At 40.9% G+C, this 15,733-nt stretch overlaps 1 protein-coding gene across 1 annotated transcript in view; it reads right to left on the bottom strand.

Moving 5' to 3' along the window:
• Positions 1 to 4,530: 4,530 nt before the first annotated feature.
• pard6a (par-6 family cell polarity regulator alpha) overlaps positions 4,531 to 15,733 on the bottom strand; it is a 115,213-nt gene continuing 104,010 nt past the window's right edge. Inside the window, exon 3 of the mRNA XM_068049923.1 lies at positions 4,531 to 7,830. Coding sequence (XP_067906024.1) covers positions 6,983 to 7,830 — 848 coding nt within the window. The 3' untranslated portion in view covers positions 4,531 to 6,982. The remainder of the gene's footprint in view (positions 7,831 to 15,733) is intronic.

The raw sequence follows: 15,733 nt of genomic DNA, 5'->3' as shown, positions 1-15,733 counted from the left end.
CCTCAAATTCTCTAAGCAGAACATAATTTCTGGTTCTACTTGTGTCATTGGTTCCCACATGGACCATGACAATTGGATCCTCCCCCTCCCACCAGGTTCCTCTCCTGCCACGAGATGTCCGGGCAAGCAACACAGCCATTGGAGCTCCCAGTCGCCGTTACAGAGAACAGTATCCATCTCGTTGACTATACTGTCTCCTATCACTACCACATTCCTCTTCACTCCCCCCACTGGAATGGCAGCCTTCACCATGGTGTCATGGTCAGTTCACTCATCCATCTTGCAGTCCTTCTCTTCATCCACACAGGTAGCAAGGACCTTGTACCTATTGGACAAGGTCAGGGGCTGAGGCTCCATAACTACATGCCGATTCCCTCTACCTGCCTCACTTGCAGTTACACCCTCCTATCCCCGACCATTGACCATCTCTAATGTTCTCCCTACTCTAAAGGATGTGACTTCCTCCTGGTACAAAGTTTCCAGCCAACACTCCCCCTCCCTGATGCTCCGCAATGTCTGCAACTCAGTTTCCAGCTCAGCAATTCTGAGCTGAAGTCGTGCAAGCTGCAGACACAGTTGTCCGGGATTGCAGTGCATTGCTCAGATTCCCATATGCTGCAGTTGCAGCACACCACCAGCCCTGCCATCTCTGTACAATATTTTTTTAGTCAATTAGTTAATAATTCAATCTGAAGTAATGGAAAGTTGCACTTACTTACCTTCGAGTCAGAGGAAGACTCACCAACTGCTGGAGGCTGAAAAAGACAGGAAAAGGAGCCCCTCCCCCCACCGCCACCACACCCCTGCACCAAATTTCCAAATTTGCTCTGGCAACTGTCTCTTCTCAACTGCGTCCCCTCACTGCGAGTAAGGTGCAAGTAAGTGGGCATTGTGATAGCTCAGAGTCCAATAGAACACCAAGGTAGCAAAATGTCTGGTGCAGCCTAAGACAGTAGCCAGGGAGGGGATTGTATCACTGACAAAGGCACATTCCTTGCATAGGCAAGGAAGAGAATTCTTAAGAGGTAGGATCACTGCAACTATCAGTGCAGAACATCTGAGCTAGATTTGTCATAGCATGCATTTTTGCCAAAGTGCCAAATAAGAACTGGTCAGTAATAGTACTCAAGACAATTTGGATTTATGTAATTCCTTTAATGTAGAAACGTGTTTAAAGGCACTTAAGAGGTATAATCAGACAAAACTGAATGGCATACCAGGAGAAAATTTTGGGAGTGGGTGACCAAAAGGTGGTCAAACGAGTGTTAAGGAGGATCTTAAAGATGGAGAGGGGCATGTGGCTTAAAGAAGGAAAGGGTGTGGGGGTTTAAGAGGAAGAATTCCAGAGCATGGAGCCTGGATAGCTGACAGCAAGGCTGCCAGTCATAGAAACTTACAAAACAGGAGGAGGCCATTTGGCCTGCACTGGCTCTTCGAAAGAGCAGTCATGCTTCGTTCTGCAGCCCTGCTTTTTTCCCCATAGCCCTGCAAGTTCCTTCCACCAGTACCTGTCCAATTCTCAAAACTATTTATGGAACCAGCTTCCACCACTTTTCAGGTAGAGCATTCTAGACCCTGCCTACTCAGTGAAAAACATTTCTCATTGGCAACAGATCTAGGCAAGCAATGATTTTAAAATCTCTAATTTCTGGCTATTGATGCACTCGCCAGATGGAATAGTTTTTTTCCCCCTACCTACTCCATCAAAACCTCTTATCTTTAAAAACCTCCATTCGTCACCTCTTGATCATATCTGTTCCAAGGAGTATAGTCCAAACTTTTCAGCCTCTCCTCATAACTGAAGTCCCTCATCCCTGGTAACATTCTGGTTAACTTCCTCTGTACCATTTGTAAGGCCTTTACAACTTTCCTGAAGTGTCGTACCTAGAATTGTCCATAATACGCCAGCTGAGGCCTAACCAGTGATTTATAGAGTTTTAGCATGATCTATTTTCTATTACATTCTATGCTTCTATTTTTAAACCCAAGGAACCTAGGCACTTTAAAACCATCTTGTCAACTTGCCCTGCCACCTTTAAGGAATTGTGTATCTGGATACCAAGGTCTGTCTGCTTATCTACACTTCTCAAATTTGTGCCATTTATAGAATAGCGTCTTTCCATATTAGTCCTCTCAAAGTACATCACTTTGCATTTCTCCATATTGAACTCCATCCGTCACACCTCTGCCAATTTCACCATCCTGTGTGTCATCCTGAAATCTACAGCTATCATCATTATTACTACATTGCCAAGTTTTGTATCATCTGCAAACTTTATGACACTTCTCCCTAGAGTCTAGGTCATTTATAAACATCAAGTAACACACCAAAAACTGACCCTCAAGAAACACCACAGCAAATCACCTCCCAGTCTAAAAAACATACATCCATCACCACCTTCTGCTTTGTCATTGAGCCAATTCTGTATCCATACCACTTAACTCTTATTTCATGGGCTTCTATCTTAACAAGCCTCCTGGGTGACACTTCAAATACCTTTCAAAGTCCATATATGCATAATATCTACTGCACTACCTGAATAGCTTCAATGAATTCAAATTAGTCAGACACCATTTGCATTTAACAAATCCATGCTGGCTTTCCTTGATTAAGCCATGCTTTCCCAAAATGAAAATTTATTTTGTTCCCAGTAGTTTCTAATAATTTCACCACAACTGATCTTAACCTGACTGGTCTGTAGTTTCCTGGTTATCCCACTCCCCTTTCTTGAATAGTGGTGTAACGTTGATAACCCTCCAGTCCTCCAGCACTACTGTATCCAATAAGAATTGAAAGATTATGACCAATGCCTCTGCTACTTTTGCTTCTTTCAGCAAGAGGACGCATTCCATCTAGACGAGGTAACTTAACAACTTTCAGTAATGCTGATCTTTTTAAGTACATATTTGCTACCTATTACTATCCTGTCCATAACTTCCCTCTTTTAATACAACCTTCACATCATCCACTCTCTTTGTGAAAACAGATGCAAAGTGCTCATGTCCTCTGCCTCCATGTAAAGATTTCCAAACTTTTCCCCAGCTAACCACTTACTTTTATAAAAATGTTTTCTGGTTCAATTTAATCTTTTAGAATCATAGAATTATAGAAAAGTTACAGTACAGAAGGAGGCCATTCAGCCCATCATGTCTGCACTGACTGAAAATACCAGCCACCCAATCTAATCCCACCTTCCAGCACCTGGTCCATAGCCTTGCAGGTTACAGCACTTCAGGTGCATGCCCAGGTACCTTTTAAAAGAATTGAGGATTTCTGCCTCCACCACCGATCCGGGCAGTGAATTCCAGACACCCACCACCCTCTGGGTGGGAATGTTTTTCTTCATGTCCTCTCTAACCCTTCTACCAATCAGCTTAAATCTGTGCCACCTGCTAATTGACCTCTCCGCTCGTGGAAACAGGTCCTTCCTGTCTACTCTATTTAGGCCCTACATAATTTTGTACACCTCAATTAAATCACCCCTCAGCCTCCTCTGTTCTAAGGAAAACAATCCTAGCCTATCCAATCTTTCCTCATAGCTGCAACTTTCAAGCCCGGTCAACATGCTTGTAAATCTCCTCTGTACTCTCTCCAGAGCAAATATGTTCTTCCTGTAATGTGGTGACCAGAACTGTACGGAATACTCCAGCTGTGGTCTAACCAGCATTTTATACAGTTCCAGCATTGCATCCTGCTTTTGTGTTCTATACCTTGGCCAATAATTAGGACACTCCATATGCCTTCTTCTATATCTACCTGCCCTGCCACCTTCAGGGACTTCTTGTTAACCTTTTCTCAACCTCTGCCTCCTGGATTAACTTTTCAATTACCTACTGTACTTCCCATAATCTTCCTGATTATTAACCAAACCTTGCCACCAACATTTTCATAAACCCTTTTCAGTTTTATTTTAACTTTTTAATACCTTTGTTATCCAGGGTACGTTAGAGCTTTGGATGCTCTACCTTTTCCCCTCAAAGGATTGCGTTTAGTTTGTATCTGAACTCTTCCTTGAATGCTCTTATTGCTTAACCTGCAATTGCCTTTTCCAATTTACTTGCCCTAGATCCCTTACTTCACTAAAATTATTTCTTCCCCACTGGAGAATTTTATCTTCAATATTTTCTGGTCTCGTCAGTAATTACTTTAAACCTAGTTTTAAACAGTGATGGGCAAACTGGCTTGGAGGAGGTATTGAACTTAACATTGAAAGAACTGAAATCAACATGTAAAAGATTGAAATGACATGAAGCACTCTGACAGCAGAGCCTTCAGCCTCTTAATGTTACTCTAGAATTTCCTCTCAACTCCTTTGCCTCAGTCTCCTCCCCCTTTTTAAAAACTACCCAAAAGCCCATCTCTGACCAACAACCCTCAATCTTATTCCTGGTTCAGTAGTTTTCCCACATGTCAATCTGTAAAGTACCTTGAGGAATTTTTGTACTCCACAGCTCCTGTAAAAATGCAAGTTGTAATAGATTATTGGTGATTTACAAAGCCTAAAGACACACTTCAGTACTTGTTAGAACTTTTATTTGAATAATCTGCATACATCTATGTAACATTCACAATATTATACAGCCTGAACCATTAAGACTGCTGATCTGTTAAATATCATAAATACAAGATTTGTACAGTTTAAGGGAAATCAGGTAGAGGCTAAGGACGAGTGGGGTCAAATACAAAAAGTAATAAAAATACTGCCCTCATTTCATAAAAATTTATACAAAATATTCCTAGTTAGATAAAATTGCCCCCATCTCTTTACTAAACAGATTAGATGTGTAACAAATTGACAAAAATACATAGATGGCCTAAAAAAAACTTCAGGAAAGTTATATCCCACCATTGAACCCTGCTGGCTCAGAATCTCAAAATGTGGGGGGAGTGTGGGAATCTCCATTAAAATGTTATTAAAATAAGGTAATGATCAAAATAACTGGGTAAAATCAAAGTCTGCATACAATTATGTTAATATGATTGGCTGATAGTAGCAGTAAGTCAGTCATTAAAACATAAATGGAAATTTAAAACTTAGAACTCCTGAAAGCGTTTTCACTTTAATTTGTGTTCTTTCCCTGAATGCAAGAGCCTTTCAGTATTAAGGAAATATAGTCTTTTGAGTGTTTTTGGCAATCCCAGTTTTGTTCTGAGAGAAAGCAGAGCCAAAAAAACACTGAGCTCATTCCACAGGAAGCTTATTAAAACTGCAAAGTCATTGTGCTTCAGATCAGTGAAAATGCTTTTGAAGTGTGCAGAGATGCAAATACGTTGATTATTGCTCTTAATCCAGTGGTCAGTGAATGGACTCTAGATTTGAATTTAAGCATATTAAGCTATGTAACTAGCAGGCTGGGACTATCAAAAATATAGTTGGTATTTCTCAATTATGTGCTTTTCCAATAAGGGGAAGAAATATTTCCCGTTTTGTTAAAAGCCCCTTGTTACTAAGGTAGAGGGTCTGCAAGGTTTTCATGTGGAAAGTGCTCATGAATTAACCACAATTGATTTAGCATTTCTATCATTTTTAATGAAGGAAGATTAGTCACACTGCAAAAGTTTATATTGAAACAGACTGGAGTCTGTTCTGTTACAAAAGCTTTCATGGTCAGTCAGTATTATGGTTTAATAGAAAGTTGTTCTGGGAATTTAGTCTGTTCAAAAACTTCCCAATGTGGGAACACTTTTTAAAAAACCAAATGAGAGTGGTCATACTTTCATGGCATTCTGAATTCATTCCAACCCTAATACTAAGAATTAAAGAGGTTTTTAAAAAAAAGCCATTTACACAGTCAGTCAATGCAGCAGATGACAGTGTTGTTTAGGTTTAAGTCTGAATCAAGGTTTGCCAGTCAACTAACGCCTCCATTTTATTGATTCTTGTTTATTATTGAGGTTAAGATCAAAGAAACTAGAGATCAACAGGTTGAGTTATTAATTTTTTACTTCACACAACTGTAAAATATTGTCCAAGGAAATAACTAACTTGCTTACATAAACCCTAATTTAAAAAGTGCATTTAAAAAAATTTGGTTCCAGAACCCTGCAGATCTACAGTCTCGCTCATCTCAATGTTGAATATTGCTTTGAAAAAGGTGGTTTATAGGCTGTAAAACATTTACAACACAAAAGAACATGTCGATCATCATGATAAAGAGCACTGAAGCCAGCAGGGTCTCGAGATACAGGTAGTGTTAAAAGATAGACATACAGAACACCCTCATACCACCAAAAATGCTTTATAGTAGCATATTGACAAGTTTAAAACTTCAAAGCACTCAAATATTCTTTTCCTCAAAAAGCAGAATAGCTACTGTGTGAAAGGTTTTTAGTGTACCACAGAAATTTCAGTACACATTTAGTTTCATGTGTATGTTTTCCACAGGAAAAAGGGGCCACCTGCTCTCAAATAGGAATTGGAAAATTGTTGAGTAAGTTTTTAAAATTGACAGTAGTAATGAGGTCACTGATGGGATGTGCAAGTATTGTAGTATGAGGTTATTGAACTTAAATATTTTAACACTTGTTTTACGATTTCACAAGATATATTTAATTTGTCTCCATTTGCAGGAAATACCTGTTCAATTGCAATGTTGTGGTGGTGAATTCCAGTTTCATAAAAGTGGATTCCGTTTGGGAGGTTGGCTCCTAAAGTGATGTCTGGCTATCAGAACCTTGGTCATTATCAAATACCAAGTTATATAATGTTTAATTTCCAAAATAATGCAAATAAGCATAATTCTCTGAAAGATCCTTAATGTTAAAACGTGATTGCGATTTTATTCTCCTGCTTTATTTGCCAATACCCTTTTTGATTCACCACTGTCAAATGTTTTAGAGATAACAAATTGGATTCCAACCTCCTCAATAAGGTTCCAGTCTAGCTCAACAATGAATTAACCAAGAAATATAAAGTATTATTCTGAATGTTCTATAAAAAGTGATAAAACAGGGTTGGGGGAGGGGGGGGGGGGGGAAGGTCTATAGTGTTATCATTGTTCCATCTTCTCGCATGTTTCCATGGCTTGAACTTATTTTGCCAGGACTGTCACTGTGTGTGTTCAAAGAGTTTAATGAGCCTTTGTATTTGCTTTCTTTGTTGTCTAACAGTGGGCTGTTCAGAGAGAGGTTATGCTGCAGCTTTTTGGTTAGGTCTCCATTCACATAATTGGGGAATATTGTTTTTGGAATATATGATGGCATGTCATTTTCAATTATTATATCGCCTTCATCTTCACTCTCTCCTTCTGCTGTACTGTAGTGGTTAGCATAGTTTGAAGTAGCTGTTATGGTGTGCTGGCTTGGAGTACTGTCTGTTGACACGCCAGAGCTACCAGAAGCTCTGCTGCTGCGAATGACATTATTTCGTTGATTTGCTGGCTTCACTGTGATGATCAGATTGTGACTGTTTGCCACCATCATGTCAGTCACCTGGTCCAATGACTTACCAGCAACGTCAATTCCATTTACTTCCAGTATTTCATCATTCACTGCGAGCAGGCCTGTGCTCTCTGCTAAGCCACCTCGGACAAGCCGGGAGATGAAGATTCCTGGCACCTTCTCCACTCCTTGAGGGGCTACCCGCACACTCACTCCATCACGAATATAGAATCCAAGTGGTTTGTCAGAGCCGTGTTTGTGAAGGCGAACTCTACGATGAGTTTCTGGAAGGATGTCTACATCAATAATAGAAGAGATTTGTCTGAAATCCTGAGGCATTCCAATCAAGATGTGAGGCTTTGACTTGTGATGGACAGGGCGGAGGACATGGAGGCCTTTCTTCTTGCGCAGGAGAGAATTGGTTCCAAATGCTCCACAGTCACCTTCAGCTGCAGAAAGACAAAAATATTTGTTACTTTTCTGCATCAGAAATAAACATTTGCGCTTACACAGAAGAGAGCAATGAACAAAGTTAAATCCAAAGGATTCGGCTTTCTTTCCAGGTTGTAGATCTGTTCCAGACAGATTGAATATCTCCACCGTTAAGATTTCCAAAACAAAAATGTTTGAAGTAGAGTGTCAAAAGTACCCTTAAATTGACAGTTACGTAACAGTTACAGTAAGGTAGATCTTAGGATAAATTATATGGAAAATACAAGTTATATTAGAGTTGCTGAATTTACGGTTTGAATTTGGCATTTAGCTAGGTAGACGCATGGATTGATCACTAGATGAGATTCATTCCCTACAATCATTTATCACTACAATCATTATCACCTTGATAAACAAGAGAATCAGAAACTAGAAATAAAGGAGTGAAGACAATTCACCACCACCCTTTCTTCCAGTCTGCACAAATTAGACCTCAGCACATTCTGAAGCACCTATTAAAATGGATGTGCACAGTGGCGCAGTGGTTAGCACCGCAGCCTCACAGCTCCAGCGACCTGGGTTCAATTCTGGGTACTGCCTGTGTGGAGTTTGCAAGTTCTCCCTGTGTTTGCGTGGGTTTCCTCCGGGTGCTCCGGTTTCCTCCCACATGCCAAAGACTTGCAGGTTGATAGGTAAATTGACCATTATAAATTGCCCCTAGTATAGGTAGGTGGTAGGGAAATGTGGGGATGTGGTAGGCAAATAGAATTAGTATGGGGTTAGTATAAATGGGTGGCTGATGGTCAGCACAGACTCGGTGGGCTGAAGGGCCTGTTTCAGTGCTGTATCTCTAAATAAATAAAAATAAATAAAAGAAGCACTAACCTCTTCCTCTCCCACTAACACACTGAAGTAACTAAGGATAGGAAACAATGACAAATCGTCATGGCTGACAATACATAGGTAGATAAAATGACTACTTAATTGTAGGTGTCCTTCTACACCCCCCATCGAGAGGAACTTAAATACTTTCTACAATAAGTACTCTCATGCAACTCTTCATATTAAGAACTGAAATTTAAGTTGTGCACTGATGGTAATTGAATGAAGCATTAAAAAAATTACACTGAGATTAAATAACTTTTCCACTGCTGTTTTCTCTTCACACCACCCCCATGCCACCCTTGTGATTCATAATGGCAATATAAAGAAATTGTACATCACAGCTAATACATCCTCAGATGACAGTATCGTACCACACTGCCCTGGTGACCCTTTTGACAGACCTGAAAATCTATTTTTGACAACTCCTGGGAATTCAACCCAGGACCACTTGAGCTAATAGCTGCAACTGCTAGACTACCAGACCACTTCAAGAGATTAACTTTTCCTTGTGACAAAGTGGGGTTACTTTATGGTCAGTTTATGTTAATGTAATGCCTGTCAACTTGATGCAATATATTCTCTTGTAAGCCAATCCAATTAAAATGTAGATGGTAAATTGAAAATAAAAATAAAAATCAATATGGGAAATCTTGTGGGGAAGGGAAGAAAGGAAGAGCAATAGAGTGCATTGGTCAATTGATTTCTGATCAACCCATTAAATTGTTAGTCTATTACATCAGTGATTTGACTTGGTTTGGACTGATTAGCAAACAAGTGTATTTATATTTATCATTCCTTTTAAGATGCAACTACAAAGACATTTCAAAATGTACTTTTTCTCCCTCTTTCAAACATGCATACAAAAATGCATTTCAAATTGAAAATTAAAATTCACATTACATTAGGTTCAGTACTTGAAGTGCAGGAAGTCACTTCTTTCAGTGTTACAACTCACTGACAGCATAACCAGATACATTACTTATTGACAGATGTAATGGATGATTTAAACCTCAATGAAAAAAAATCTGAGAGCAGCTGTAATATATTTACAGTCACACTGTCCTTCAGATTTGATACACTACAGGACAGTAAACCAAATGTTCAAGTATTTGAAGGCAATATTAAAACTTCTATTTAAGGCAATTACAAAACAGACTAAAACAATTAATGTAGTTTTCTCCAACCCCACCCCACCCACAAATGCAGAGTCCAATTTTCTTGGATTTGAGGATAAAAACACGACATTTCTGTAAAGCTTAGGAAAGATCTCAAAAATCCTTCCACCACATTATGGTGGTCTAGGTCTAAAATCATTGTACAAAATTTAAAATACCATGCAATTAACAGAATTGTGGCAACATTTCATCCATTCTGCATGGCTTTGTTGCCGGAAACCTCCAGATCTCAAGAAAAAAAAAATCAAACCAAGAATTTGCCTTAAAAGTGATCTGTTTTGGCAACAGAGCTCAAAACAGTAACTAGGGCTTTGTGAATTGAAACAGCAGCATTTGAAATCACATAGCACATTTGCAATCCAATTGAGAGGCACTGCTCATCTCAAACCTACTGTCCAGTGACCAATAGATTCATCACAACAATGGGAATACTTTTCCAACTTCGCTGCCTGGTCAACAACCTCAGGGAATGGATTGCTCATTGCTCACCCATTGCGGGGTCAAAAAAAAAAGATAAAATTAAGTTGGTTCTCCAACAGATAGGCAATCCACTTCACCACCGACGCATAGTGGCAGCAGTGTGTACACTGCAAGATCACTACAGCAACGCTCCTTAGACAGCGCCTTCCAAACCTGTGACCTCTACCACCTAGAAGGACAAGGGCAGCAGATGTATGGGAACACTTCCTGCAAGTTTCCCTCCAAGCCACACACCATCCTGACCTGGAATTATATTGCTGTTCCTTCACTGTTGCTGGGTCAAAATCCTGGAACTCCCTTAACAGCACTGTGGGTGTACCTACCCCACATAGACTGCAGCGGTTCAAGAAGGCATCTCACCACCACTTTCTCATAGGCAATTAGGGATGGCAATATTTGCTGGCCTGGCCAGTGATGCCCACATCCCCATAAAACAAATTTTAAAAAATGTCACTGCCCAGGCAGAAAACTTGTAAAGTTACCCTCAATATGCCATGTTATGGTACATGATTTCTGTGAGAAGCAGATTTTAACCTCTATATACCATGACAATCAAAAAGCCAATACCAAGTTAAATCTTCTATACTTGGTCAAGTTAAACAAAACGATCAATAAGTAATGAAGTGGAAATTAAATCTTCACTTTTTCCCTTCTACAGCACCTAACAAACAAAATACATGACATCTGATTGAAAAGCAATATATTATTCATCACTTTAGGTTTACAATTCTGTGTTCAGATTACTACTGACTGGGTCAAAATTAGTCCCGATTCAGAATCATAGAATGATACAGGACATTTGGCCCATTGTGACTGTGCTAGCTGTTTGAAAGACCTACCTTTAAAAACATTATAGCAGGGCACTTCGAAAAATTCAAGGTAATCAGGCAGAGTCAACATGGTTTTGTGAAAGGGAAATCATGTTTAACCAATTGTTGAATTGTTTACTCCTTCCTTGAAAAAGTAAAATATGCTGTGGATAAAGGGGAACCGGTGGATATACTGTACTTAGATTTCCAGAAGGCATATCAAAGGTTGTTGCAGAAAATAAAAGCTCATGGTGTAGGGGATAACATATTGGTATAGATAGAAGATTCGCTAGTTAACAGGAAACAGTAGGCATAAGTGGGTCATTTTCTGGTTGGCAAGATAGAACGAGTGGTGTGCCACAGGGATCTGTGCTGGGGCCTCAACTTTGTACAATTTATGTAAATGATTTGGATGAAGGGACCAAAGGTACGGTTGCTAAATGTGATGACACAAAGATAGGTAGGAAAATAAAGTTGTGAAGAGGACATAAGGAGGCTACAAAGGGATATAGAGGAGTTAAGTGAGTGGGCAAAGATCTGGCAAATGGAATATAATGTGGGAAAATGTGAAATTGACCATTTTGGCAGGAAAAAAAAAGCAGATCATCTAAAATGGAGAGAGATCACAGAGCTGAGATGGAGGGGGATCTGGGTGTCAGTGCACAAATCACAGAATGTTAATATGCAGGTACAGCACGTAATTAGGAAACCTAATAGAATGTTATTGTTTATTGAGCGAGGAATTGAATACAAAAGTAGGGAGGTTTTGCTAGAGTTATACAGGGCATTGGTGAGACCACGTCTGGAGTACCGTGTACAGTATCGGTCTCCTTATTTAAAGGGTGTAAGTGCATTGAAAGCAGTTCAGAGGTGGTTTACTACTCTAATACCTGGAATAGGCAGGTTGTCTTACAAGAAAATGTTAGGCAGGCTTGGCTTGTATCCACCGGAGATTAGAAGAGGCAACTTGATTGAAACATACATGATCCTGAGGGGTCTTGACAGGGTGGATGTGGAAAGGATGTTTCCTCTTGTGGGGAGTGCAAAATTAGAGGGCACGGTTTTAAAATTAGGGGTCGCCCTTTGACGACAGATGAGAAACTTTTTCTCAGGAGGTTTATGCGACTTTGGAACTCTGCCTCAGAAGGTGGAGGAGGTGGGGTCATTGAACATTTTTAAGGCGGTGGTAGATAGATTCTTATTAGGCAAGAGAATCAAAGGTTATCGGGGGTAGATGGCAGTGTGGAATTCAAAACAAACAGATCAACCGTGAACTTATTGAATGGTGGAGCAGGGTCGATGGGCCGAATGGCCTACTTCTGCTGCCAGTTCTTATGTTTGCATGTCTTGCTGCATGTGGATGTGAACTGCTTCAGCATCTGAGGAGTCGCAAATGATACTGAACACTGCAATCAGCAGCGAACATCACCATTTCTGACTTTACGATGGAGGCAAAGTCCAGTCAAATGAGAATCACCAGGATTCATTTATTTCTTCCAAAAGCATTATTGGGAACCCAATATATAATTCACAAAACTTCTCCTGACAGCTCACGATGTAATATTATTTCATTAGCCCAAACAGGGTTGGGGGGGGGGGGGGGCGGGAGAAAATCAGTACCAGTTGGGCTGCTCCACCGGCAATTCAACCAGCCAAACCCAACCCAGATCGATGCGATGAGTTGTTCGGGCAATTTATAAACACATCTTATGGCATAGGTAGAAGTGGAATGGGGATGGCTTGAAACAGCATGGGAAAGGAACAACCAGAAATCCTGTATTTAAGGAAGTTCTGTTGCAATAAAGATACTTATTTCACCACAAATGTTTTGCAGGTCTCTGCTAGTCCAACTTTTAAGACAAATCTGCCAGAAACATGCTGCAAAAGAAGACTGTTGCTTGTTTATCAATTCAGCTACTTGGTGTGTGTTATAGATTAAAAAAGCATTCCATACACAAAAAGAGAGCTGTTCGATATTGCACTAAAAACCCAAGCTTGTAGCACTGGTTCTTGATATGTGGCTTTAGTGCAGCCAGCTTGAACCTTGCCAGGTTCTGGTGACTTCCTGGCTGCTGAGCCTTAGATTCCTGTAATTTACTTTCTGGTTGCAACCAACTGCATCAGACCTGTACATTGGATTTAGCACATAAACACAGCTTAGGACATCAATTTAAAAACAAAATGTATATTGAAGCACAAAATATTTTGTTCAGTGGCCAAGAACATTTTTTTTTAAAAAAGGAGACGACCCTGGCCTGCCACTGGGCAAGTACTTTTAAATTTTAAAAAACCCTTTCTGAATTTCATATTCACTTTCTTACATAGAAGGAACCAGTCTACCTAGAGTAGAGCAGCAAGGTTAGGAGCAATCTTAAGTTTGTTAATTTTCGAATGGTCATACCTGCCAAGAAAAATCTTCTCATTAAGTACATAGGTTAGAGATTCAAGCTATAATTTCTTGGTATGTCATGACACTGTCTGTTGGGTGGCTGGGGACTGGCCAAAGCTTCACATTATTTTAAAGAAAAAGCCTGCTTTTATCCATCAAAAAAAGTTCTACTGGTCAAAGAGCTGTCATTGGTAGTCAGAGTTATGTCATTTAAAATAAACTGGTCATAAAAATGAACACCTCACCAGTAAACTGCAGAAATTGCTTCCCTGTGGCCTTGCAGAATGTTTTCCTTTAATGAAAAAGTATAGGAACACAGGAAATAGGTGCAGGAACAGGCCATTTGGCCCGTCGAGCCTGCTCTGCCATTCAAACAAACCATGGCTGACCATCTAACTTCTATGCCATTTTTCCCCAATATTCCCATATCCCTTGATGTTAATATTCAAAAATCTATCAGTTCCTGTATTGAACATGCTCAATGATTGAGCTTCCACAGTCCTCTGGGGTATAGAATTCCAAAGATTCACCACCCTCCAAGAAAAGAAATTCCTCCTCATCTCAGTCTTAAATGGCCTGCCCCTTATTCTGAGACTGCGTCCCCTGGTTCCAGACTCCGCAGCCAGAGGAAACATCCTATCCACATCTACCCTGTCATGCCCTGTAAGAATTTTGTAAGTTTCAATGAGATCACCTCTCATTCTTCAAAACTCTAGGAGATACTGGCCCAGTTTCTGCAATCTCTCCTCATAAGACAATCCTGCCATCCCAGGGATTAGTCTGGTGAACCTGCATTGTACTCCACCTAAGGCAAGTATATCCTTCCTAAGGAAAGGAGACCAAAAAACTCTACACAATACTCCAGGTGCAGTCTCACCAAGGCTCTATACAAGCTATTACGTTGTGCAAATAACTGCAATTGAATTTGACTGTACCTAGTCTTAGGCTCTGAACCTAGAGATTCTTCATCCTCGAGATATGTGCAACCACACACTATTGGGCACAATCACAGAAATGTTCAAATATGGTCTGAAGTGTAGTTTACACAGTCTCAGCTCCCAAGGTATGAGAAGTGATCCACACTGTCCAGTGATTTGCCATGGATTTCGATAGTCGGGGGGTGCAGTGTCGCGCTGCAGGAGCAGGCTGGTAGATGACCTCTGTGTTCCGGATGTTTAGCTTAAGGCCCATTCTTTCATAAGCCTCCGTGAATGCATCGACGAGGGTTTGAAGCTCGGCCTCTGTGCGCATACACAAGTGTAGTCAGCGTACTGCAGTTCGATGAGAGACTGGAGTGGCCTTGGTTCTGGACTGGAGGCGACGTAGGTTAAATAGTTTCCCGCTCGTCCATTAGAGTAGATCTACTCCCACAGGGAACTTCAAGATGAGGTGGAGTGTTGCAGTGAGGAAAATGGAAAAGAGCGTTGGTGTGATGATACAACTTTCCTTCACCCAAGTTTGCACTCTGATTGGGTCAGTGGTAGATGCATTGGCAAGGATTATAGCTTGCATGCCGTCATGCAGCAGGCAGAGGATGGTGCCGAATTTCTACGGGCCGTCAAATTTGAGGAGGAGGATGTTCCATAATCCCTCCTGATTGATTGATCTCAAAGGCCTTTGACTCTGAGAAGGCCATGGATAAAAGGTGCTGCTGCTCCCTATGTTTTTCTTGGAGTTGCCTTGCTGTGAAGATGATGTCCACTGTGCACCTGGATGGATGGAATCCACATTGTGATTCCAGTAGGAGCTCTTCAACCACGGGGAGGAGGCACTTGGGAGCCTCCTCTCAGCAAGGGCAGACAGACGATGAAACTTAGCATCGCCTCCAGTGTGCCAGCGCAGCCTTTGGTCATCTGAGGAAAAGAGTGTTTGATGACAAAGACCTCAAACCTGGCACCAAGCTCATGGCCTACAGTGTCGCAGTGTTACCTACCCTCCTGTACGCATCAGAAACATGGACACTGTATAGCAGACATCTCAAAGCTCTGGAGAGATATTACCAGCGGTGCCTCCACAAGATCCTGCAAATTCAGTGGCAGGACAGGTGCTCCAATATCAATGTCCTGAGGCCAGCATCCCCAGTATCGAGACACTGGCCATGGTTAGTCAGTTACGCTGGGTGGGCCACATGGTCTGCATGCCTGCCACAAGACTCCCAAAACAAGCTTTCTACTCCAAGCTC

The sequence above is a fragment of the Heterodontus francisci genome, chromosome 17, assembly GCF_036365525.1.
Source record: "Heterodontus francisci isolate sHetFra1 chromosome 17, sHetFra1.hap1, whole genome shotgun sequence".
In the NCBI taxonomy this organism is placed as follows: Eukaryota; Metazoa; Chordata; class Chondrichthyes; order Heterodontiformes; family Heterodontidae; genus Heterodontus; species Heterodontus francisci.
Note: the sequence above shows the minus strand (reverse complement) of the source record. Positions and strands in the feature narration are given on the sequence as shown.